Genomic DNA, 27,901 nt, shown 5'->3' with positions numbered 1-27,901 from the left:
ACTGTAGGAAAAAATTGGCTGGCGGAATGACTCCCTCCACCTCCTGGTCTTTGTGAGTGATGCAGATTCTCATTTTGGGATGGACAGCAAACTGGCAGGCATCGTGATTCCTAACGACGGACTCTGCCACTTGGACAGCAAGAATGAATATTCCATGTCAACTGTTTTGGTGTGTACCCTGCCCTCTGTACTGTTGTCAGGGCTATACAAAAGCTAATGAAGCAACAGTTGTTGTAATGCAAAGCAGAATAACCCATGCTTGGTGATCAAAAAAAAAAAAGCAAACCCAATGCCAACAAGTCAATTACGACTCATAGCGACCCTACAGGACAGAGTAGAACCGCCCCATGGGGTTTCCAAGGAGTGGCTGGTAGGTTCAAACTGCCCCATCAGGGCTCCAAGCTTGGTAATATCAGTACATATTTTCTGATTTGAGATTTACGAATTGTCTTCTCTCCATCCTCACCACCATCAGAGTTTCCCATAGCAGGACAAGTGGGTGGTGAGAAGTTTGAACCTGCTATGCTACCACGAGATCCCAGAACCTCCCCGACTTCTCAAAGATCCTAGGGCCTATGAACAGCAGTACAGTCAGCTCATTCTGTTCTTTACGGCAGCCCCAGAAATGGGGGGTGGGGGGAGACCAGAACAGTAATCATCTAGGGGCCCCAAGGTCATGATGCTTAAGGATGAAAGATGAAGGATGCTTAATGTTTGGGCAGTTGAAAAGCAAGGGAGACTGAAAATGTCAGACTCAGGAAAATTGGTATGACCTGCTATCTCTACTAATAAAAATCCAACCCTGATAGAAGGTACATACTAGCCAGATTCGTAGTTGGGTAATCTACCTGAGTATTTTAGGCAAAATTACACATTTTCCTCAATGTGAACCTTGTTTCCAAAGAAGATTTTAGGCAGAGATAGTCCAGAAGTGCTGAAAATGTGTCATCGTACCACATAAGTGCACAGGAGGTCTTATTTATTAGTGTTCCTTCATTCTGGTGGCCTTCGGACATAACTGATATATCCTTAGTTTGTTTGCCAGCAATTTCCTCATTTGAGTTCCTCTTTGTACACTGTGCATATTTGGATATAACAGGCCAATATGCTGTTTTCCAGCCTTGGAGAGTAGAGGCCAGCTTGAAATCTGATGATTGATACGAATGACTTCTTTTTTTTAAAGTGCGCATATCACCTGGGAACGACTATGTAATGTGTTTTCAATTGTTCTGTAAAAATATCACGGGACCCCATAAAACCAATTTGTGACATCAAAAAGGCAAAAAAAAAAAAACAAACCCAAGAGCTGACTCAAGGAATGTCTTGAATCAGGCAGATACAGGATTGCAGTATGTCATTCCTCAGCAAGCTGTCCCTTCCTCACCCGTCATCCCATCTCATCCAATTCCACCAGGAACTAAAGGGTCACCTCAGTCACATCCATCATGGTTTACCCGCCACCCCCCTCCCCCCCAGCTGTAACATTCTTAGCCTGCTGGCAAGTGGCACTTAGAAAGAGAAGAACTGGTTCTCTACCCTTGAAAATACGACGCACTCTAAGTCTTTAAATAAATTTCAAGTGCTCTGCTTACAAGTGGCAGAGCATAACATACCCCATGCACTGCAATGGACTCTTAGGAATGAATATCTAATTGGACTTACACAATTTAACAAACCACCATTAAGCCAACTAAGTGAATGACACTGATTGTGTTTTTGCCTACTTAGATATGAGCTTTGCAATAAACATTCCTTTGTTTTACATCTTTTTGTTAAAAAGGTACTAAAAATCTCTATGTTAATTTTAGGAATATCCAACAATTGGGCAACTCATTGATAAGCTGGTGCAAAATAACGTATTACTGATCTTTGCTGTGACCCAAGAACAAGTACATTTATATGAGGTAAGCAAACATAATTTGGGATCCTTCGGGAGATTATGCATCATGAAACTTTAACATTAACTCTGCGAATTTAACTCACGGAAAGGCCATTAGATAAACATTAACACATTTCAAATATAGTGGGCCCTTGACAAAGTAGATTTAGTTATTTGCTTGCAATTTAAATTAAAAAGACAAAGGTGCAGTGGGGGTGAGTGGGTAGATATGGTGAAACAAAGAAGAAAGAGTTATGGAAATGAAACAAGTTGGAAGAGAATACAACAAGTACAGAACTACCCACTAAAAGAAAAAGCCTATCTCCCCTTGAACTATGTCGTATAATGAGGAGGTAGTTAACAGAGGGCCGAGAAAATCTTGGGCGTGGGAGGAGAACGGCTGACCTTAAATTCCTTGATGTTTGCAAGTTAGACACATAGAAAATACACAAGTAGAGACACAACTCATGCAATAAGAAGCGGAAAGTTGAAAGAAAAAACTTGCTACATTGGGCCCAAAAAATAATTTCTCCTCTAAAGTAGCTGGATTTGCAGTTCAAGTTTTTGGATGGACCCGCCAGCTGCAGAAAAGGAAATGTTTCGTTAGATGAAACAATGCTTGTGAACCACTTTGCAAAAAACTGTACAATGCACATGGGAACTTCAGAGACTTCTCTGGCTTCTTTTCAGCCTAAGAAAAACAATATGTCGAAATGCCACAAATTGGGGTACTAGCAAATAATCTGCTCCTGACCTACAGCTTCTCAGGGAAGTAAGGAATCTTCAACATGTGCCCTAGATGGTGTAGAGAAAACAGGTTTACATTAAATTGCCCGTGCCGTTTATGCAGAATCATCAAATTCTCCTAAATTCAGAATCTGAGCTCCCATTCCTTTTGAAAGGACCTCTTAACTTGCTTGGTGACTTTGCAGGGCTCAGGAAACTGTGAGATTATTTCACAGAAGGCTTTGATTAAACGCCACTCTCCACTAAGGATGGTGCAGCCCGTGAACTTGCATCGGATTCTGTGGAAAGGATCCAGGAGGAGATCCTATCTTGCATTTCTAATGAGAGGAGGGTATTGTACTCCAAGTCCAGATTGCCCTCTGCTGAAAGCCACGGAAGTCCCTTGCAATCAAACTACATACTCAAGGTCTTTGTTCTACTCACAGACCATGTGGTTTCACCCGATCTGGGCATTTTCTTAAGGCTTTTTAGTATGTGATACTTGTTTCCAGTGGTTTTAAGTAGTAGAGTTGTGGTAAAGATTAAGAAAAAAAAAAACCCCAAATACAATAGCGAGCCTATTCTGCTTTTGATCCTTCAGGCTAGAGTGAGAGGACCCAGGGGGTCACAACATCTCTTCCACTGCAGGGCTCCTGTTTAGAAAGGGGGTGGGGGGGGGTGTGCACAGAACTTTTCTTAAAACGGGAGTCTGGGGAATGTGATTGATGATCATAAACACAGACTTCTATAGCTCACTTTGGCAATAGTCTTTAAGACCCACAATTCGTTTATACGCCTCCTCTGAGCTGCTATTAAAAAGACAGAAGAAGATGAAAAATAACTACATTGCAAAACAGAACCTGTCGAATTTAAGCTAGTTGCATCCACGGTTCCCTTGCTGCAAAGGAAATGATCATTTCCAAGGAAAGCCCCAGATTAGAGCCTGCCTCAAATGTAACAGCAGGACATTTATTTTGCCTGCCTATTAATCTCATTATGAGGGGAATTTATGTCCTGTCATCACCTGTGGGCTTTTACCATCCAGGCCCCACTATATTCAAAGGGACATTCTCAGGGAGCCATGCTGTGGGCCAGGTCAGCAGCCTACTCCACGACTCTGATCGTTTCAGTATTTTGTTTTTTGACTGTCTCATCATTCCATCTGCATTAGTGGGGTAGGTAGCAGCCTGGTCAAAAGATAATGACAGCAACATTATACTTCCCTGAAGGCTTCAGACAGCGTGCAAAAGCTGATCTCATGTTTTATTGATGATGAAAACTGAAAATAGACTGATAATGGCTGGTGTTGCTTTTCAGTTTAAATCTCTTAGAAGGAGCCTTGTATGTACAGGAGCCCTGTGCAGCCACATGTTTGGATAGCTGTGATATAAGGAACATAACTAGAAAAAATCACTGAAAAGTAAAACCAGCAATAAGATAAATAAACCAGCTAAGTGGTAGCTCTAATGGAAATTACAGAAGGAACATCGTTCGCCAGAGAGTTATGTGTTAACCAGAGTTGTGTGCCTGCACCGCAGGCGGGAAGTAGGGTAGGTTCCTTGGTGGCCCTGTCTTTGCAGCAGATAAGATTGATGCTACTTACTCAGGGATTGCAGTAAAAATGACTGGGATTTTTTTTTTTTCCTTCAGTAATTTCAGTAAGATGCTTTGGACAGCCCAGGTGTGTAGTGTTGCTGTAAAATTTAAAAGAGATGAACAGACAATGGAAAGAGTAAAGTAAGCAGTTTTGCCTTCACTTCAATAACTATAATGTGCACCCCAGACTCCAGCAAACAGATGATTTTGAGCCAACTTATTATTATAAATAGTTTCCTGTTTGTCCAGTTATAGGGTTTCAAAGATAATGGTAGATAATAGACTGAGCACTAAGTAGTATATTACATTCCAGTGCTAAATACCATTTTGAATCAGGATTCAATTACCCAAGTTAAAAAAAAAATTAGATTTCCTCTGTTGTTTTTAAATGGTTATGTTAATTTGCATGAAGATAGTATCAGGCTACTAAGCCCCAACTGTCTAATTTGACTAGTTGTTCCTTCTGAGTGAGATATTGAGATAAAAAGCAATTAAATCGGTGTTCTTTACTACATTTTCGAATCATGTTATTAATCATCTGGAGTTATTTGGAAGATTTTTCAAATACCCTATAAAAAGCTAAAAAAAATCCAATTGCCATAGAGTCAATTCCAACTCCTAGCGACCCTACAGGACAGAGTAGAACTGCCCCATAGGGTTTCCAAGGCTGTAATCTTTATAGAAGCAGACTGCCACATCTTTCTCCCATGGAGCAGCTTTTGCCAACCCTTCGGTTAGCAGGCAAGCGCTTAACTACTGTACCACCAGGTCTCCTTAAAATTTCCTATTTCTTTTCAAAATGTCTACATCTGACTGGAAAAGATGACTTTTGTTAAAGTTAATAACAATTATTTTTATATGACCTGGTATTTGTGATACAATGCTGAAATAGAGCACGTAGAGGGTAAATAAGAAGTATATTGGTAATAGAAATTTCCAGTTTACTCGCTAACATCTATAAGCACTGATTTATGTCCAAATTGTTTTTAGAACGCAGTGAGAGATCTAAAGCACAGGGGGCACAAGCGGGTTTTTGTACTACCAAAGGACACTTGGCTCTGGAGGCAAAAAGCCCAGGTTATCAGTTCTTTGAAGAGAATGATGGGTCTTGTTCATCTTCCTGTTTAGCCCAGTTCTTGGTACAGAGTATAGGTTCTTTGAATATTTATTGAGTGAATTAAAAACAAAACACTATAATGCAAGCACCTCATCTCTTCTCAAATTGGGTCAAATGTTCTAAATAGGGATTTGGAGTTTTGAGTGGAAAATACCTATCAAGGTTTAGGGACCCCATATAGACAGAACAGGGGGTGCATACCTGACCCATTGCCACATTCCTCTGCAGTCCTGGCTGTCCCTTCCTCCATCCTTTCCACCTTGAACCCAGATGGCACCAGAGGAGAAAGAAACACTGTCATCAGTCTTAGGACCTGTCTTAGTTATCTAGTGCTGCCATAACAGAAATACCACAAGTGGATGGCTTTAACAAAGAGAAATTTATTTCCTCATGGTAAAGTAGGCTAAAAGTCCAAATTCAAGGTGTCAGCTCCAGGGGAAGCCTTTCTTTCTCTGTTGGCTCTGGAGGAAGGTCCTTCTCCTGAATCTTCCCATGGTCTCTCAATCTTCCCATGGCGGAGGAGCTTCTCAGGTGCCGGGATCCTGGTCCAAAGGACCCACTCTGTTCCTGGTGCTGCTTTCTGCTTTCTTGGTTATATGAGGTCCCCAACTCTCTCCTTGCTTCCCTTTCTTTTTATCTCTTGAGAAATAAAAGTTGGTGCAGGTCACACCCCGGGGAAACTCCCTTTACTTTGGATCAGGAAGGTGATCTGAGTAAGGGTGGTGTTACAATTCCACCCTAATCCTCTCAACATAAAATTACAATCACAAAATGGAGGACAACCACACAATACTGGGAATCATGGCCTAACCAAGTTGATACACACATTTTTTGGGGGACATAATTCAATCCAGGACAGGACCAAACTCTCGGAGAAGCTCCAGAGCCTTTTTACTAGATGTCTTAGTTATCTAGTGCTGCTGTAACAGAAATACCACAAGTAAATGGCTTTAACTAACAGGAATTTATTCTCTCACAGTCTAGGAGGCTAGAAGCCAGAATTCAGGGTGGCAGCTCCAGGGGAAGTCTTTCTCTCTCTGTCCACTCTGGGTGAAGGTCCTTGTCATCAGGCTTCCCCTGGTCTAGGAGCTTCTCAGAATCAGGATTCCAGGTCCAAAGGATGTACTCTGTTTCTGGCACTTCTTCCTTGGTAGTATGAAGTCCCTTATCTCTCTACTTGCTTCTCCCTTTTATATCTCAAAAGAGATTGACTCAAGATACAACCTAATCCTGTAGATTGAGTCCTGCCTCATTAACATCATGTTGTTGTTGTTCTTAGGTCCTGTCGAGTCGGCTCCAATTCATAGCAAACCTATGTACAACAGAACGAAACACTGCCTGGTACAGTGCCATCCTCACAATTGTTGTTATGCTTGAGGCCATCATTGCGCCACTGTGTCAATCCATGTTATCAAGGCTCTGCATTTTTTTTTGTTGACCCTCTACTTTACCAAGCATGATGTCCTTCTCCAGAGACTGATCCCTCCTGATAACATGTCCAAAACTTGTGAAACAAAGTCTCGCCATCCTTTGCTTCTAAGAAGCATTCTGGCTATACTTCTCCCAAGACAGATTTGTTTGGTTTTTGGTAGTGGATGGTATATTTAATATTCTTTGCCAATGCTGTAATTCAAAGGTGTCAATTCTTCTTCAATCTTCCTTATTCATCGCCCAGCTTTCCCATGCATATGAGGCAATTGAGAATACCACGCTTGGGCCAGACGCACCTTAGTCTTCAAGGTAACATCTCTGCTTTTTAACACTTTAAAGAGGCCTCTTGCTGCAGATTTGCCCAATGCAATGCTTCGTTTGATTTCTTGACTACTGCTTCCATGGCTGTTCATTGTGGATCCAAGTAAAATGAAATCCTTGACAACTTCAATCTTTTCTCTGTTTATCATTATGTGGCTTATTGGTCCAGTTGTGAGGATTTTTGTTTTCTTTATATTGAGGTGCAATCCATACTGAAGGCTGTGGTCTTTGATCTTCATTAGCAAGTGCTTCAAGTCCTCTTCACTTTCAGCAAGCAAGGTTGTGTCATCTGCATAATGCAGGTTGTTAATGAGTCTTCCTCCAATCCTGATGCACCGTTCTTCTTCATATAGTCCAGTTTCTTGGATCATTTGTTGAGCATACAGATTAAATAAGTATGGTGAAAGAATACAACCCTGATGCACACCTCTCCTGACTTTAAACCACAAAGTATCCCCTCGTTCTGTTCATAGGACAGTCCCATGATCTAGGTACAGGTTCCTCATGAACACAATTTTTAGTGTTCTGGAATTCCCATTCTTTGCAATATTATCCGTAATTTGTTATAATCCACACAGTCGAATGCCATTGCATAGTCAATAAAACACAGATAAATATCTTTCTGGTATTCTCTGCTTTCAGTCAAAATCCACCTGACATCGGCAACGATATCCCTTGTTCTAAGTCTTTGTCTGAATCCAGCTTGAATTTCTGGCAGTCACCTGTCCATGTACTCTGAAAGTGCTTTTGAACGACCTTCAGCAAAATTTTACTTGCGTGTGATATTAATGATATTGTTTGATAATTTCCAAATTCTGTTGGATCACTTTTCTTTGGAATAAGCATAAATATGGATCTCTTCCACTTGTCAGGTAGTTGTCTTCCAAATTTCTTGGCATGGACAAGTGAGCACTTCCAGTGTTGCCTCTGTTTGTTGAAACTTAATTGGTATTCCATCAATTCCTGGAGCCTTGTTTTCAGCAATGTCTTCAGTGCAGCTTGGACTTCTTCCTTCAGTACCATCGGTTAACATCATAGAGGTTAGGATTTACAACACATAGGAAAATCACATCAGATCACAAAATGGTGGACAATCACATAATATTGGGAATCATGGCTTAGCCAAGTTGACACACATTTTTGGGGGGGACACAATTCAATCCATAACCTTAGGCTATGAAAGGAAAATCATTGAGCATTACCCATGAGATCTAAAACATCCATAAAGAACAGCCAGAATGAGCTAAAAGCCTGATATTCTCATGTGGCATGTGAAAATTATCTCCCATAGGCAATTTTGAATTTTTCAGGAGTCAATAACACAGTTTTTACTTCACTCCTTCTTCCTTCTTTGTGTTCTTCTTACAAACTTTTCGCTGCAGCAAGGGAGGAAAATAGGCAGAGAAAGGTCAAATAAAAAATGAAGGCTATTGCTATTTGTTAGCCTGTCCTATTATTGTTTTGTTTTATAATGTTCACTGTTGGAAAAGATCAAAACCATTTTGTTCTGATGAAAATCCCTTTATGTCTTGGGCCTCAGTTTTTACAAAATGAGAGGACTGGATCAATGACCTCCAGCTTTAACAGTCAATGGCTCTGAGCCAGCATCTTCTGGAGTGGGGACATTGCAGCAAATTCTGATGATTTCTGCACAGATAACAAAGTATATTAACTGTAATACAGTGTAATTTTAGGCCATGATCTAAAAAGTTGTTCTTTATCCCATCAATCCCATCCTGTAATGGGATATTCCAAACTCATGCTTTGAGTGAAAATAAAATCGTCTGGCAATAAAAAGACAACTTCTGGAGTATAAGAACTCTCTATGGAGTTAATACATTGCTTTTAATTCGAGTGTAATGGAAAAGGATTTTGACTTTTCCTTAATTGATGGTATCTGGGAGCATGGACTGAGAAGAGCCAGCTGCATATACTTTCCTCATTAATGAAAACTCCCCTCAGAGAGGGAGGATTTGAAAATAAAACCCACATTCTCAGATTATCAGGGCAGAATCATTAGGACCATTTTTCAGGCTAATTAATAAATCCCAATTATTAAAAGCGACAGTAGTTACCCCTTAGATTACACATAGTACGTATTGCCCCATTTGGCCAACCCATGTAGAAATAAGAAACGATGAAATTTCATGAATACAAGTCCTAAATGTTTTAAGATTCCCACAACACCCAGAATGCCTGGCATATCATTGGAACCAAAGTGCTGTTGACTACATAGGGATTCACTCTCTCATTCATCAAACATTTCATGAACACATTCCATGAATCAGACTGGGGATTGGGAATAGAGAGGAGAATAAGGCACAGCTCCTGTCTGAGAAGCTCATAGAACTTAACAGAATTGTAAACCAATAATTTACCTAAAAACAGAATGAGAATCTTTTGGGGTTTGTGTGCTGGAAAGAGACCTCAAGGCAGAGTTTTGATGAGGGGCCAGAGTTTTTATGCCTGTCAGTGTTTCTTCTACTTACCATTTTTGTTAAGAGAGACAGTGAATCAATTGGCACATAAAACTGCCTTTGATGCTAACAGTATAGTGTTACACTGGGCCTTTCATTTTGTAGTTGTGAGAAATAAAGGCCAGAGATGTTATGCAACTATAACTATGATAATAATAGATGACATTTGCTGAGGGCTTATTAAGTGGCAGCTTGGAGTTAAATGTTTTACCCTGATTTTAACATTTAGTCTCCAGATTATGGCTATGGCCCCCAAAATATAAAAGTGAGCTGCATGTAAGAGTCAGGATTTGAACCCAGACAGTCCAAGTCCACAGCCTTAAATATTATGTTAAGATTGAATGTGGGCTGCAGTAGTAAATGAGCATGCCAATTCCTAGCTACTAGACCACCAGAGAAGCCTTTCAAATAAAGTAGCTCACTTTAAAAGTCACTGAGCAGTAAAAGCACAGAGCCCAAGGGTGGAGAAGAGCTGCTTGACAAATGAACCAGTAGATCAATTCCTTATCAATGGCAGAGTCCTTTAAGGCAAGTAAACACTTGATCTAGGGTACTTTACTGTTGCTGTTAGTTTAGATGAATAGGATAATTTAAAACATGTAGACACACATATGTATTCTACCCAGTGGGTTATTTCAGCAGTCATTCAGACAGAACAATGGAATACTGTGTGGTTTAAAATCGGAAAAGATGTGCATCAATGTTGTATCCTTCTACCATACTTATTCAATCTATATGCTGAACAAATTATCTGAGGAGCTGGAGGAAGACTCATTAACAACCTGTGTTATTCAGATGACACAACTTTGTTTGCTGAAAGTAAAGAGGACTTGAAGCACTTACTGAAGAAAATCAAAGACTACAGCCTTCAGTAGATATTATACATCAACAAAAAGAAAACAAAAATCCTTACAACTGGACTAATAAACAACATCGTGATAAATGGAGAAAATATCGAAGTTGTCAAGAAGTTTATTTTACTTGGAATCACAATCATTGCCCATGTAAACATCAGTCAAGAAATGGACCACAACTACCACAGCCTTCGCTAGACTGAGCCCAGAACAACTAAATGGTGCCTGGTTACCACCACCGTCTACTCTGGCAGGAATCACAATAGAAGATCCTGGACAGAGTAGGAGAAAAATGTAGAACAGAATTCAAATTCAAAACACACACAAAAAGACCAGGCTTGCTGGACTGACAAAGACAGGAGAAACTCCGAAAATACGGCCCCCAGACACCCTTTTAACTCACTTCTGACCCTCCTGGGGTTCACCCTTCAGGAAAAGATTAGACACGTCTATAAGGCCAACAATAACACAAGTGAGAGATGTGCTGTATGGTCCAATCATGCATACAAGACTAATGGGCACACAAGCCCAAAAGCAAAGATGAGAAGGCAGGAAGGGACAGGAAAACCGGACGAATGGAAACAGGGAACCCAGGGAGGGGAGAGTGTTGACACACCACAGGGTTGGCAACCAATGTCACAAAACAATTTATGTTAACTGTTTAATGATAAACTAATTCTCAGTCCCTGGAGAAAGACATAATGCTTGGCAGAGTACAAGGTCAGCGGAAAAGAGGAAGACCCTCAATGAGGTGGACTGACACAGTGGCTGCAACAATGAGCTCAAGCGTAACAATTGTAAGGATGGCTCAGGACCAGGCAGTATTTCATTCTGTTGTGCCCGGGGTCACTATGAGTCAGAACCAACTCAATGGAATAACAACAATTAGCTTTGTAAACTTTCACCTAAATCACAATAAAGAAAAAAAAAAGAAAGAAAGCAACATATTGCATTGGACAAATCTGCTGCAAAAGACCTTTTTAAAGTGTTAAAAAGCAAAGTTGTCACTTTGAGGACTAAAGTGCTATGGCATTTTTAATTGCCTCATACCTATGCAGGAAACACTGGTGGCATAGTGGTTAAGAGCTATAGCTGCTAACCCAAAGGTCAGCAGTTTGAATCTACCAGGCGCTCCTGGGAAACCCTATGGGAAAGTTCTACTCTGTCCTATAGGGTTGCTATGAGTCAGAAACGACTTGATGGCAGCAGGTATGACATATGCTTGCAAAAATTGGACAATGAATAAGGAAGACTGAAGAAGAGTTGATGCATTTGAATAATGGTGTTGGCAAAGAATTTTGACTTTACCATGGACTGCCAAAAGAACAAACAAATCTGTTTTGGAAGATGTACCGCCAGAATGCTCCTTAGAAGTGAGGATGGCGAGACTTCACTTCCCTTACTTTGGAAATGTTATCAGGAGGGACCATTCCCTGGAGAAGGACATCATGCTTGGTAAAGTAGAGGGTCAGCAAAAAAGAGGAATACCCTCAATGAGATGGACTGGCACAGTGACTGCAACAGTGGGTTCAAATAAAGCAACAATTGTGAGGATGGTGTACGACCAGGCAGTGTTTCATTCGGTTGTACGTACATAGGGTCACTATGAGTTGGAACTGACTTGATAGCGCCTAAGGACAACAAGCAACAAAGTCCATAGTTCACGTTAGGGTTCACTCTTTGTGTCGTACAACCCCATGGGTTTTGACAAATGCTTGATGTCATGTGTCCGGCATTACAGTATCATACAGAATAATTTCACTGCCATAAAAACTATTTATCCTTTCTCCTGTCCCGGATCCATGGAAACACTAAACTTTTCACAGTCTCTACAGTTTTGCCTTTTCCAGAATCTCTTATACTTGAGATTTTACAGTATGAGCTTTTTTAGACCGGCTTCTTTCACTTATCGTTACGCATTTAAGGTTCCTCCACGTCTTTTTGTGGCTTCGTGGCTCATTTCTTTTTATTGCTAAATAATACTTCATTGTATGGATGAACCACAGTTTGTTTATCCATTCATCTATTGAAGAACATCTTGGTTGCTTGTAATTTTGGGCAATTACAAATAAAGCAGCTATAAATGTTCATGGGCAGATTTTTATGTGTACACACATTTTCATCTCGCTTAGGTAACTACCTAGGGGAGCAATTCCTGGATTGAATGGTATACCTAAGTTTAGCTTTTTATGAATCTGCCAGACTGTGTTCCAAAGTGGTTCTACCATTTTGCATTTCCACCAGCAATGTATGAGAATTCTTTTTGCTGCATATACAGGCCAACATTCAGTGTTGTCAGAGTTCTGGATTTTAGCTATTCTAACAGGTAGGCAGAGGTATTTCATTTTTGTTTTGATTTGCAGTCTTTAATGACATATGATTTTGAACATGTTTTTCATATGCTTATTTGCCATGTGTATGACTTCTTTGGTAAGGTTTCTGTTCAGATCTTTTGCCCATTTTGTAATCGAGTTGTTTGTTTTCTTATTGTTGAGTTGTAAAAGTTCTTTGCATATCCTGGATATAAGTCCTTTATCAGATAGATATATGTTTTGCAAGTATTCTCTCTCAGTCTGTGTCTTGTCAAACAGACTTGTTATGATTTTGGCTTCTTCATAAAGATACATATAACCCACTAAACCACATATACCTCTGGTTTATTCTGTTCCACTGCTATATATATTCCCTTAAGCTTACATCTTCTAAAATATTCATTCTGCAATTGATGGACATTCGGTTGCTTCCAAATGTGCAGTATTGCAAATGTTGCAGCTACACACACCCTTGGGCACGTGGTCTCAATTGACAATCCATATCCAGGAGTGAAGTCCCTGGGTCATGGGGGAATGGCATTTTCAATTCTATTAAGCTTGTCCAACTTGCTCTCCAAAGTGATTAAAGTAGTTACTCTCCCACCAGCAATGTGGGAACATGGAGAAAAGAGAGAGAAAGTCTTTAAATTACTCCTTTTCTGATTATAAAATTAATACATCATTTTCAAAACAGAGAGAAAAATACAGAAAAGCACATAGAAGAAAATAAATACCACACATAAACCCACCACTCAGGCATAATTAACCATTGTTGATATTTTGGAATATGTCCTTCCTATCTTTTTTTCTTTGCATATATTTACCTATTTTAACATATTGGCATCTGTCTTAGCTCGGTTTTTTTTCCTTCCTATCTTTTTTTCTTTGCATATATTTACCTATTTTAACATATTGGCATCTGTCTTAGTTATCTAGTGCTGCTGTAACAGAAACACCACCGGTGAATGGCTTTAACAAACAGAAATTTATTCTCTCACAGCCTAGGAGGCTACGAGCCAGCTCCAGGGGAAGTCTTTCTCTTTCTGTCAGTTCTGGGAGGGGGTCCTTGTCATCAATCTTCCCCTGGTCTAAGAGCTTCTCAGTGCAGGGACCTCAGGTCCAAAGGATGTGGTCCACTCCCAGGGCTTCTTTCTTGGTGGTATGAGGTTCATCTCTCTGCTCACTTCTCTCTTTTATAGCTCAAAAAAGATTGACGCAAGCAAGACACAACGTAACCCTGTAGATTGAGTCCTGCCTCATTAACATAACTGCCTCTAATCCTGCCTCATTAACATCATAGAGGTTAGGATTTACAACACATAGGAAAATCATATCAGTTACAAAATGGTGAACAACCAAACAATACTGGGAATCATGGCCTAGCCAAGCTGATACACAGTTTGGGGGAACACAGTTCAATCCATAACAGCATCATACTATACATATTAAGTATGTCCGAATTTTTTGAATGAGTTTATATATTTATAGTCCTATAAAAGCATAAAAATTAAATTAACATTTACTTACACATGGAACAATCACTTTTATTGTCAATCACATTAGATGAAATCAGGGTCATCCTATAAAATCCTGGATCCTGAAAATATAAGTATGGTTACCACAACTATAGGACATCCACTTTAGAATAAAGTCAAACTTGTCCCCACTCCCACCCACAGCCCCCCAAATGTTCATAATTAGTACATTTTTACCTATCTGGTTACTTTTTTTACATATACACATGGTAATTTTTACTTGATTTTTTTTTATATACCTCCAGGCAATAACTTGAATTGGACCAACAAAGGATTTCTAGTCTCAGTTTTCTTATCCCTAAAAATACCCCCTTGGTGAGGGCTCTGACCTATGATTTGTAAGCAAGCTCGGTGTCTTCAAAGCCTCCTTTCCATACCACAAGTGCAAAAAGAGGTGTAATTACCCTTCCCTATGCTTTCTCAGGGCCCCACAGGACACAGTGATTCCAGGTTAGTTCAGTTCCCCATCTATCCCCTGAAGCCATTCCCATGATTCTGGTTGCCCACTGTTTGTGGTGTGTCTGTGAGGCTGGCCCAAATTACAGCATATTCTTAAAGGGAAGAAGTCCCAGGTCAGATCCCCACGAAGGAGCCTAAGTCTACTCGAGCCTTCTCTATACGACATAGCCTTTTAAACAACTGCATATGAGATCAAGTCACAAGAGGACAAACTAAATTGAGAGCCCCCAGGAATAAGAAGACTTTGGGAGTACATTTTTTAATTTTAAGTTTAATCATCTGAAAGAGCCCAAAATATGCTACTAAGGGGTAGTATTAATTAGGACATAGTTCAATATTTTGTTGTCCCTGCAGTGTTGAATGTTCAGAAAGTAAACAGAAAGTTTTGGAAGTTATATGTTGAGCTCTTCAAGACTTACACATTTGGACACACTTCACTCATTAATTCAGGAGCTGGCATGCTTCTTCTATAGGGTTGCCAGATTTAGCACATAAAAACACAGTATGTCCAGTTACATTTGAATTTCAAATAAACGACAAGTAACTTTTTAGTACAAGTATGTACCATGCAATATTGGAGACATGCTTATGCTAAAAAAATTATTCATTACTGCTTTAAAATTAAAATTTAACTGGATGTCCTGTATTTTATCTGACAGTCCTGTCTATAAAGGGTCAGGTAGTAATTTAAGTCTGTGGGCAATTGGTCTCTGTCATGACAACTCTACTGATGTAATATGAATCAGCCATGAATAAGCATAAATGAATGAGCATGGTCATTTATAAATACAAGTAGCAGGCCAAATATGGGCCACAAGCCGGCTTGCTGACCCCTGCATTCATTCTCCTACAAATATTTATGTGCTTTCCATGTGCGCAGCACTGAACTAGGCACTGGGAATATGGTGAAGAATCAAAAACAGGCCCCATTTTTGTCCTCGAGGGGCTTACAGTCTAGTGGAGGAAAAACACGTAAGAAATAATTATGAATATACAACCATGTAACTTTTAATAACTTTTAATAGTGCTATTAAGGAAATAGAAAAGAACAGCATATAATAATGGACCATAATGGAGAGGAAGTGAGTGAGACTTTCCTTGGGTAGGATATGTTGGGAAGGACCCTTTCAAGAGGTGTTAACAAAGCAGCAACCTGGAGGTTGAGTTTTCGAGAGGAACACTCCTGTGCAAAGCCTCTGAGGCAGGAAAGGACTCAGTGTGTTTTACTAACTGAAAAAAGGCCAGTCTGCCTAAAGCGAGCAGGCAGGGAGGGTTGGGAGTGGGAGAGTTAGGCTGAAATTAAACTCCTCAGCCTTGAAGGCCAAGGAAAAAAGGCGCCATGCTATTCCATCGGCAGCAGGCATCCCAAATACCACTTCTGTTGCTGAGAATAGATGTCACAGGTGTGTGACAGGCTTGAGAACCCTTTATGCACTGTGGATATAAAGGCTTAAAACAACAATGCCTTTATTTTCTAAATTGTCCAAACTCCTCTTGGACATGCTATTCTTTATCAGGGGTTCTCAAACTTTGCTACTCATTAGAATCACCTCAGGAGCTTTTTTAAAATCCCAGTGCCCTGTACACACCCTGATCTGATTAAATCTCTATCTCTGGGGTTAAGACCCAGCCATCGGTGTTTTCTTAAAACTCTTGTGGTATATCCATTCACCCAGGAGGCTTGTTCAAAGGCAGATTCTGATTCAGGAGTTCTGGGCTGGGGCCTGAGAGTCTGCATTTCCGGCAAGCTCCTGGATCATGCTGGTGCCACGTATCCACCCACCGCACTTTTAGTAGCAAGGGCCTCTACTTCCCTAGCAGTTTTCACACATATACCTGCTTTCTATTTTCTTGTCCCCATCACTGGCTTCCTACGAGTCATCCTTCAAAGTTTTATTACCTGCCTTTTGGTCTGCAAAGCCCATAGGCCACTACCAAACCCAACATCACTCCCCATGTTAAAAAGAGCTTTCTACAGCTTTGGGATGTGCACTTGCCAGCAAAGGTCTGTGTACTCTCTCAGAAGGCAGGATAATCTTATTAAGAGATCTGAAGGATCCTCAGCAAAAAATACTCCGTGTAGCCTCTTTGTTCTCTAAATCTCCACTCTCGAATGCCTCTCTGTGAATTTGTTTTTCTCCGAACTGTCATGCACTGTGGGTCCATTCGTCTTCGCTTATCACTCTGTTACTGCTGCAGAGCACTCGCTCAGCTCTGCGGCGCAGCTCTTTGGCTGACAAGATAATTACATTCCGGGGCAGACTGGGAGAAAGACAGGTAGTGCTAAAAAGTTCTGAAGCCCGACTACCTAGTCATTGCTGATGCAGACTTCAAGATCAAGCACTTGATCTAATTAGCACACCCCCGTCCTTACCTGCCTGGCTAAGGAATGCTGACAATTGAAAGCCTGAAGGCAAAGCACATATGTTGCAACCCAGAGACGGGCATTCAGGCCACCCTTGTGCCAGAAGCACTTACATGTTCTTCTTGGGATCTTGGGTGTCCTAGTAACACAGTCAAGCCTGGGGGTAAACTTTTGCATAAAACTGGGAGCCCTCCATTTACCAACAATGAACATGAGAACCAGTAGAATAAAACTCCACAAGAATGAAAGACCTCAAGGGAAGAAAGCCTTCTGATTGCCTTCAGAAGAAGGACTTTATTTCAGCAGGCCCAAACTCCCTCTAGCTCTGGAAGCAGCATACTGCTTGTCAAAAGCGAGGCTTTGCCAGCAGAGCTGTTTTCCTTTGGCCAGGTAAAGAGCACAATACGGTCCCCAGGAAATTATTTTTTGCCTTTATGCTTTCACTACTTTCTACATTTCTTTCAAGATGTAGTCTTTCAGTTTGAGAATGATTACAGCTGTAACCCTTTTTCTCCTTTCTTTTTTCCTTTGGGTAGAAACAAACCAAAAAAAAAAAAAAAAACCCATTTCTGTCAAGGCAATTCTGACTCAAAGTGACCCTATAGGACAGAGTAGAACTGCCCCACAGAGTTTTCAAGGAGCGGCTGGTGGATTCGAACTGCTGATCCTTTTGGTTAGCGGCCAAGCTCTTAACCACGACACCACCAGGGCTCCAAAAAAGTGTTCTATAATCTGTAAGGCTCTCTATATAAATTTAAGGCATTATTATCTGAACTTTCTAATGAGACTCCTACCACAGGTTTTGGTTGGCATTTGCACCAGTTCCTGGTATGGCCCAGCAGCGCTCTGGTGGAGTAGAATGAGTAGAAGACCTGCTTCTCCCACTTATTATCTGAGGTGTAGCCTCTCTAGTTAAAACTAAGGGTATAGAGGTTAAAGAGGGGCAGTGGTGTCTCAGTGGTAGAATTCTTGGTTCCACACAGGAGACCTAGGTTCTCTTCCCGGCCAGTGCACCTCAATCACAGCCACCACACATCTGTCAGTGGAGACTTACATGATGCTGTGATGCCAAACAGGTTTCAGCAGATGAAGTAGGAGGAAAGACCTGGTGATCTACTTCCAAAAATCAGCCAATGAAAACTCTATGGATCATAACCATCCTTTCCGCAGCTGATCATGGGGACGTCACAGGATCCCACAGCATTTCATTCCACTGTGCATGGGGTCACCATTAGTCCGGGGCTGACTCCATGGCAACTAACAATAACAAAAAGTTAAAGAAATCCAAAGAACTCCAGCCCAGTTTTCAGGCTAACTCATTAACTTCTCTCGGGCTCACCAGTGACAGATACAAGACCGGGGCAGCCACTGCCAGACACCTACCCTAGGTGGTCTAGTTAAGAGGTCAGGCTGTAAAGCAGAGGGCAGGGGTGGGTCCAGCTCTACCAATTCCTAGCTGGATGACCTTGGGAACTTAACTAACTTTTCTGGGTCTCAGTGCCTTGGCAGTAAAACAGGGACACTAATAGTACCTAAATAACAGAGCTACTGTGAGGAATGAAAGAGATATCGCTTGCAAAGCAGTAAGCATAATGCTGGGTACAAATGTTAGCTGGAGTTATTCTTTTCCCAGGTGATGGGAGGGTGTTGATTCTGGCCACCCTTAGCTCTGGCTACACTGTAGGCTGCCTGCACCAGAACAATGAGTTGTGTGGAACCTGAGGAGATAAGGAGCATTCCTGCTACTACCCGGATGCTGTCCTGGAGTTCCCCAACAACAGACACTCCAGGAGCCTTGGGCTTCTGAGGATGCAGGTGTTGAAAAGCAGGAGGTACTTGAGAATGTCAGGAAGTTTATGAGGACCTCTGTATCCTGTTCCCAGGCCCTGTGATTTCGTAACTGCAGCTTATGAGGTCTTGTTCCTGGGACTAGCTCCTGAGGGTGGGGAGAGAGACTGACAGAGGCAGGTTATACTGTGAGAGCTGAGGATGCTGCCAGGTGTACACCTCCCTCAGCTCCTTATCCAGGTAGATGGAATTCAAGTAGAAATTGATTATACCGTATGTCAAATAATTGGCAGCAGGTTGCTCTAAACATCTGATTTTACAGATTCTTTATTAAAATGCTGCCAGCTAAAATGTGGCAAGTGGGCTTCTGACTTCCTACCCTCTAATGAGGGGCATGAGTAGTGTGGTCTGTATAAAATGATGGCTAATGAGCTCTGATGTGTCCTTGAGACAATAGCAAAAATATCTCAAGAATAGGACATAAGGTCTGGAGACCCACAGAGGAGTGTCACGTTCTAAGGCAGAAACCAAATCAAAATGCCCAGCAAGGATACAGTTAATACTACACACTATCCCAGAACACAGCCAGACTGGGAACCAGAAGATGAGGAGTTAACCAAACAGGAAGTCTGTCCAACAGGAGAAAAGGACCTGTCAGGAGCCATCCTTTCTATGGGGGAGAACACTAAAATATCACCAAAAGCAGAAGAGGGTCTGCCAAGGTCCTCAGCCTATGTCTCTTTGAAGGAAAATCCAACCCACAGTTTGTCCAAGGCGAGCTGGGGAAGCAGGTATGTGTGCATGTTCTCTGCCCTAATCCAAGCAGGAGTGCACACCTGACAGGTGGTTCCAGCAAACAGACACCAAGAGGCACCGAACTTGGACACACTTTCTGAGAGGAGACCAAGTGTGCAGGTGTGAATTCAGGTGCTTCCCTATGCATCCTTTGATACCTGTCTGCTAAATGACCTTCTGTTCATTTCTTATCCTGTATCTTTGACAAAGAAGAGGTTTCCAGGGAGCAAATGCAGACTTTTGAACAAACAAGAAATATTTTTTGAGATGAGGACAGAGTGAACCAAGAAGCTAAGAAAACTAAGGCAACCAGAAAAAAAGCCAACCATGCAAAAATGAGTGAGAAAAGCAAGTCCAGGAATTCTGGGGTGTATGGAGGGGGGAAGGGAGAAAATCCATGATTAGGATACTCTATGGACAGATAACACAGAATTGAAGCCTAAGAAACTCAAGCCCAAGTTTAGGCATTTGCATTTCTAACCAGCTCATGCAGCATTATGTTTACAGAACTCACCATTTCTAATATCCAAGAGTCATCTTTTGGAGTCACAATGCTATAATTCATCACATCCAGGCATGCAAAATCATCTTTTTTTCTAACATTAAACATGTTCAATCACGACAAATATAATAGTACTTTGTTGTTGTTGTTAGGTGCTGTCGAGTCGGTTCCGACCCATAGCGACCCTACGCACAACAGAACGAAACACTGCCCAGTCCTGAGCCATCCTTACAATTGTTGTTATGCTTGAGCTCATTGTTGCAGCCACTGTGCCAATCTACCTCGTTGAGGGTCTTCCTCTTTTCCGCTGACCCTGTACTCTGCCAAGCATGATGTCCTTCTCCAGGGACTGATCCCTCCTGACAACATGTCCAAAGTATGTAAGATGCAGTCTTGCCATCCTTGCTTCTAAGGAGCATTCTGGTTGCACTTCTTCCAAGACAGATTTGTTCATTCTTTTGGCAGTCCGTGGTATGTTCAATATCTTCGCCAACACCACAATTCAAAGGCATCAATTCTTCTTCAATCTTCCTTATTCATTGTCCAGCTTTCACATGCATATGATGCGACTTAAAATAGCATGGCTTGGGTCAGGTGCACCTTAGTCTTCAAGGTGACATCTTTGCTCTTCAACACTTTAAAGAGGTCCTTTTCAGCAGATTTACCCAGTGCAATGAGTCTTTTGATTTCTTGACTGCTGCTTCCATGGCTGTTGATTGTGGGTCCGGATCCAAGTAAAATGAAATCCTTGACAACTTCAATCTTTTCTCCATTTATCTTGATGTTGCTCATTGGTCCAGTTGTGAGGATTTTTGTTTTCTTTATATTGAGGAATAATCCATACTGAAGGCTGTGGTCTTTGATCTTTAGTAAGTGCTTCAAGTCCTCTTCACTTTCAGCAAGCAAGGTTTTGTTATCTGCATAACGCAGGTTGTTAACGAGTCTTCCTCCAACCCTGATGCCCTGTTCTTCTTCATATAGTCCAGCTTCTTTTATTATTTGCTCAGCACACAGATTGAATAGGTATGGAGTTTAGGGCTTTAATAAAAGGAAGGCTGTTGATACATAACATTTAAAGTAATCATAATACAAGATTTAAAGTGCAATTTTTACAGTGCTAGACCAGGAAGCCAAATTTTCCATGTTTATAGTTAATTATTTGAAATGTTTCTGGGGAGTCAGCATCCCAAAATTAATTATTAGTTCTTCTGTACAGAATTATCGGTGTTATCACTGAGTACCGCTACTGGCTGCCAACTCCTTTATACCCTCCGTCTAGCGGTGATCATGTTAACCACTATCCCGATAGCCAGCACTAATGTCACACCACATACGGGGCCATAATTATGCTTTACCAAGTGGATGGGTTTGGCTTTGTTAACCAAGAATTAGCCCAGAACTTAGAGGCTACTTGTAACTAGTGCTTGTAGAAAATACCCCTTCCACCTCAGCCTTGGAGATACCCACCAGTTGCCGTTGAGTGGATTCTGTCTCATGGTGACCCCATGCGTGTCAGAGTAAAACTGTGCTCCATAAGGTTTTCAATGGCTTATTTTTCAGAATAAGATTGCCATGCCTTTCTGCTGAGGTACCTCTGGGTGGATAGACTCCAACCTCCAACCTTTTGGTTAGCAGCCAACCACGTTAACCATTTGCACCATGCTTTTCAAAGATAGCAGTGACACTCAAAGCTAAGAGCCTTGAAATTCTTTTTCTAAAAGATTTAAACCTTTTTTTTTTTTGTCAAGCTTTAGAGCTTCAGTCTTCTCTTCTGGGATCAGTCAAATTTACACACATTCTTGCTCCACTTGAGTGGGATACAAGTTCCTATTTAGGTATTCGCTGTTAACTACAGGTCTCATGCTTCACGGCCTCTTGGTAACATGTGTTTATTTGAAAAGGTAAGTCGATGAGGCAGTGCCTGCGCTGTATTTTACAAGTTCCACCCAGCTCAGGGAAACAGAATGGGGCACACAATTAACAGACAATGACCTGGGGCATGGAAGAAAGGTGAGGAATGTTGTCTGGATTTCTGCCTGCAGCTTGCTCAATAACAAAGCACAATGTCAAGGCAGAGCAACATCTGACACATTCAAGAGTTCAAATTTCTAGCAACTTCAAACTTAAATGCAATCATGAACACTAAAATAAGTAGAACGTGCTAAAACCCACAAAGTAAAACCAAGACCTATTTTTCCATCCAAAACCAGTTACCATCGAGTAAATTCTGACTCACGGCAACCCATGTGGTACAAAAAAGAACTGTGCTCCATAGGGTTTTTATGGTTGTGATCTTTCAGAAAGAGATTGCCAGGTTTTTATTCTGAGATGCCTGTGGGTGGGTTCAAGTCACCAACTTTTTCCATACAAAGGGTGTAGAAAACTTGAACTTACCCACATGCCCACTTCTACAAAGTTGTCTGGGACTTCCTACATACATTCTGGGTTCTTACCTCATCCTGGTTTCATTTAGTCATCTCCTTAGTTTCTCTTACCCTGATTTATTTAGTGTCACTATTATGCTGTTGTTAGGTGCCGTCGGGTCAGTTCGGACACATAGTGACCCTATGCACAATGGAATGAAACACTGCCCGGTCCTGTGCCATCTTCAAAATCGTTGTTATGCTTGAGCTCATTGTTGCAGCCACTATATCAATCCACCTCACTGAGGGTCTTCCTCTTTTCCGCTGACCCTGTACTCTGCCAAGCATGATGTCCTTCCCCAGGGACTGATCCCTCCTGATAACATGTCCAAAGTATGTAAGACGCAGTCTCGTCATCCTTGCCTCTAAGGAGCTTTCTGGCTGCACTTCTTCCAAGACAGATTTGTCCAACCGAATGTGGAAGTTATAGAACAATATCATTAATGTCACAAGCAAGCAAAATTTTGCTGAAGATCATTCAAAAACGGCTGCAGCGGTATATCGACAGGGAACTGCCAGAAATTCAGGCTGGTTTCAGAAGAGGACGTGGAACCAGGGATATCATTGCTGTCAGGTGGATCCTGGCTGAAAGCAGAGAATACCAGAAGGATTCTCTTTACCTGTGTTTTATTGGCTATCCAAAGGTACTCGACTGTGTGGATCATAATAAACTATGGGTAACATTTCAAAGAATGGGAATTCCAGAACACTTACTTGTGTTCATGAGCAACCATTACATAGATCAAGAGGCAGTTGTTTGGACAGAACAAGGGGGTACTGACTGGTTTAGAGTCAGGAAAGGTGTGCGTCAGGGTTGTATTCTTTCACCGTACCTATTTAATCTGTATCACTATTATAATTGATGATAATTATTAGTTCTAATGTAGCTTTGTGCACATTCTAAGCTACTAAAATCCTCTTAAGATTAAGATAGGGTATCAGTATGCTTGAACTATAGGAGATGCCCTAAATCCTTCACTCAAAGTTTATTTACTCTTTTCAACATGCAATTTTAATAAACTCAGTCATCTGGTTTTCCAACACAGAGTAACTTAGAAGGACACCGCTGACAAAGGGTGGTTGTCTCTCCTTGATATAGCACAACATAGCAAACCTACTTAATAGACGTTGTTGAATGTACCAGTAAAAGAATATACCAGTAGGCAAGTGATGCCTGACAGCCTAGCAAGAAGGTAGAAACAAATTTTTTTTTTTAAATACAAGAAGTAAAAGCATAGCAGTCAGGGCCCACTTGGGCACCTTCATGGATTCTAGAAGCCTTTGATGATTACAGAACCATAGTTAATATTGATAAATGCGGCTGTATTTCCTCAAGGAAAAAAAGCCAAAATAGGCTTGGAATTCTTTAAGAAGGCAGAGATGTGTATTATACATTTTAGAAAACTTTTTGTTTAAAAACGTTGTGTTGTTCGTGGCTGTGGAGTTACAACCCCGTAAGTTACAGAGTAGTGCTGTACTTCATAGGGTTTTCTTGGCTGCAATTTTACCGTAGAAGCAGGTTGCCAGGCCTTTCTTCTGCAGCACTATTGGATGCTTCAACCACCACCTTTCAGTTGGCAGCTGATCACAAGCTGCTTGTTCTATCCAGGTTCCTTTGATTAAAAAAAAATTAATAGTTTTCAAACGTAAAAATTAAGAGGAGCCCTGGTGGCACAATGATGAAAGTGCTCAGTGATTTGAACCCACCAGCTGTTCTGCAGGAGGGAGAGGGATGTGGAAATTTTCAGCTCTCTGGAAAATTCCCTTCTTGGTAATGCCTCTTTCCCTGGCCATGCTGGATATCCAGAACTAGTATTGTGAGTTTTCCCCAATTGGGAATGGCGTCTCAGGAGAAGAATAAATGGAGAATGGGTACCGTTTAAAGCTACGTTCTGACTCACCCAGTCCTGATGTGGTGGGGAGCAATTCCAACCACCCCAGCACAGTGCTGACATCGGCAGGTCCAGGTCCTAAAGAAGTGTCCATTACCAACAGAAAAAGGGGGAGTTAACAGCAAGCTTTCAAATAATTCACTCCTTTTCTCCACGAAGCGATTGCTGATTAAGGCCCCTGGACTGAATGACTTTACAGAGTGACCTGCTCACTCACCCATATGGATGGAACCTTGCTTTCCGAACATTACAAAAAGAGAAAATAAATATTTCCCGGAAGCAGGCTAGAAATCTTTGGGCACAGATGCTCCACGAATGGAAGATGTTATATAAATGTTATTATTATATTTGAGACTTGACTCCCGCCATGATATAAACCACAGCCCTAGACTAATGCAACCACAGACACCAGATCTCCCCAGTGGCAACTCGGGCCAGTCCATTTCCCACTTGAGTGCAGGAAGCAGCGCAGATGCAGGAGCTACAATTTCAGGAGAAAGGCCAGTTGCTTATCAGGAACCTGTTCTCACCAGCCAGTGAAATAGAGGCCATCACAGCCAGCAAGCTGAATCCCACACTTAACGTTGCTCAATTGCAGCGAGCAAACAAAGACTGATTTATTCTTTTTGTTTACAGAATTACGCAAAACTTATTCCTGGAGCTACGGTAGGGCTACTTCAGAAGGACTCTGGAAACATTCTTCAGCTGATCATCTCGGCTTACGAAGTACGGTATTTTACAGTTGGCTTCTTTTTCGCATTTCTTGGGTATTCAAAATAAGATGTGTTTTGGGCAGTTACACATACTCTCTTTTTGGTAGAGAGACTCTTTTTCCAAAGAAAATTTCTCTGTCCTAATGCAGTGAAAATATAAATTCTGTACCCTTAATTTGAAGATTCTTCCTGAGAGATGGAACAGAAGGTAGAACAATCATAAACCAGATCATAAAGTTTAGGTGGTTTGTATAATAGTAACCAAAAGCAGCACTGTCACCTGGGAGAATTTTACCTACTCAATTGGCTCGATGAGCCACACGATTAAATTCCCCACTTTTCTGTCTAGAAAAAAAAAAAAAAAGAAGTTTACATTGCCAATGAATAACAGCTATGTGGAGAAGTAACTCCACAGGCTTAATGAGACAAGATCATAACTCATGAAAAAATGCAAGTGTTGGCTATATACCAAAAACACCAAAAGTCACCAGGAACACCATTGTTGAGACTCTCTACTTTGGAGAACCAGGGAAATTTTCCATTGGTTTTCTAAGTATGTATATAACTATTTGCCTTGATTTTATGAATTAGTACCTGAGGATAGAATGCCTCCCTTAAAAAGGATATAGCCCTACAGGGTTGCTATAATGTTCTCTATCTTGATCCTTGTTTCATGACTAAAGTAACGGGTAATAGCCAGTTGCCTATTCTTATTTTGGTTTCTAAATATCATCCACCTCTTCTGCCTCTATTAACAAAGGAAAAAAAAACAAAAACAAAGGTGATGCTCTAAATTAGGATAGGAACAAAAAAAGCAAAATTTTATAAGCCGTAAATCTAACATTTGCTGTACAAAGCAGCCATATAATAACAAATGACTAAAATGCCCTAAATTTTGATGTTTTAAAATTACAAATAAATGGCCCATATGCAGTGTAGGCTAATACTGAGTAGATGCTGAACCAGGGTTTTGTTTTTTTCCTTAACAAAATGACATATCAGAACCATCCGGGAAGCTTTTAAAAACAGCCGTGTTCAGATTCCTCTTACAGACAGTTTAAGAGAAGCTCAATGAGTGGATGAGCTACACATTTTGAAAAAAATCCCCCAATGATTTTGATACCACCCTACCAATTTTGAAAGTCACCTTAAGAGGAAAAAGCAAGAAATACCTTTTCAAACCCTTCATTTCATTAAAGAATAAAATACTGACGTGTCCATTAAAATTATAGGAGGATGGAATTTTTTCACTGGTAGCCTCAGCAACTTCTTAGCTCACATCAAAAATTAATCACCACATTACCTCATGCTTGAAATTCTTCCAGACAGGAAAGCTTGTCACCAAAACACTATAAAAGCCTCGCTCCCTCTCGTGCAGTAAAGTTTTAATGTGTGGAATCAAAGTCACACAGCAGTCCTTCACTGAATTAGAAACACACAATTTCCTTTAACCGAGCACTCTCTCTCAAAAGTGTTGACTACTAAAATCTTCAAAAGAATTAAGCAAATTAGAAAACAGTGAATTGACAAAAATATTTCCTCCTGAGTCTGAGCAGCCCTGTCCATGGCTCTGCTGCCCTGCCACAATTTAAGTCTAGCTTCCAAAAAAAACCAAACCAAACCTGTTGCCGTCGAGTTGATTTCAACTCATAGAAACCCTATAGAACACAGTAGAACTACCTAATAGGGTATCCATGCAGCCACTGGTGGATTTGAACTGCCAGCTTTTTGGTTAACAGTGGATCTCTTAACCTCTGCGCCACCAGGGAGGGCTCCAACTCTTGCCTACACAAGCAAACAAACAAAAACTCCATTCCTGTGCAGTGGATTCCAACTCATAGTGACCCTATAGAATAGAGTAGAACTGCTCCATAGGGTTTCCAAGGAGAGCCTGGTGGATTCGAAATGCTGACCGTTTGTTAGCAGCCTTAGCTCTTAACTACTAGCCACCAGGGTTTCTTAGTGGTCCCAGATCACTCATATTAAGTTAGAGTAGTTGAAATCAAGGCATTGAACATTTGAATTGGATCTCATGCTCCTGTTTTACTGTCTCACAGTTACGAAGAAGTGCCTGTTACTCTTATACCTCTTACACTGAACAATCTTGCTCTGGAGTTTTTATTAAAACTTCATGATTCACAAGTGACGCATGCAAAGGACCTTAGCACCAATTCAAAGGATTTTTCTCCTGTTATTTTAGATGCAGTCTGGAAGGGCTTTATAAATGGAGATCCACAGACTCAGTTTCTTTCCAGTCTATAAAAAGAGAAAGGAAGGAAGGAAGAAAAAATATATTGAGATAAAACAAAATGCTTCCAACTGACTTCTAGTGGGACAGAGGCAGACTATTTGTGTTTGTAATTAGTAATTATGAACTTCAGCTGAGATTTTACAGTGCCATATTGATTTTTTTCAATCTAAATAGAAGTCGAAATCAACTCTACAGCAATGGGTTTGGTTTTTTCGTTTTAATCATCTGACCATCAGTAGCTAATTTTCTTCCTTCCCTAACCACATAATAAAAGCTACTGAAATATCAGTGATTCCTAGGGTAAACTCCTCTGTGGACATATAAGCTCCATGAGGGAAGTGGCTTGGTTTGTTTGGTTTTGGCTGGCTTATAGGATATGCTCAATATATCAATAAAGGACATTTATGTCCTTTACCTGGGAAATTTGCATTAAAATATTCCCAGTGAAATTTGCAATATGATATT

General features: G+C 40.9%; 1 protein-coding gene across 3 annotated transcripts in view; it reads left to right on the top strand.

Moving 5' to 3' along the window:
* Positions 1-27,901, top strand: part of ITGB6 (integrin subunit beta 6) — an 85,075-nt gene that overhangs the window by 18,323 nt on the left and 38,851 nt on the right. For all 3 annotated transcript variants that reach the window (XM_049887288.1, XM_049887286.1, XM_049887287.1), the window contains 3 exons: positions 8-169; positions 1,809-1,904; positions 25,109-25,198. In XM_049887288.1, coding sequence (XP_049743245.1) covers positions 8-169; positions 1,809-1,904; positions 25,109-25,198 — 348 coding nt within the window. The remainder of the gene's footprint in view (positions 1-7; positions 170-1,808; positions 1,905-25,108; positions 25,199-27,901) is intronic.

Source organism: Elephas maximus, chromosome 6, assembly GCF_024166365.1.
Source record: "Elephas maximus indicus isolate mEleMax1 chromosome 6, mEleMax1 primary haplotype, whole genome shotgun sequence".
In the NCBI taxonomy this organism is placed as follows: domain Eukaryota; kingdom Metazoa; phylum Chordata; class Mammalia; order Proboscidea; family Elephantidae; genus Elephas; species Elephas maximus.
This window is presented reverse-complemented; position numbering and strand designations above follow the sequence as displayed.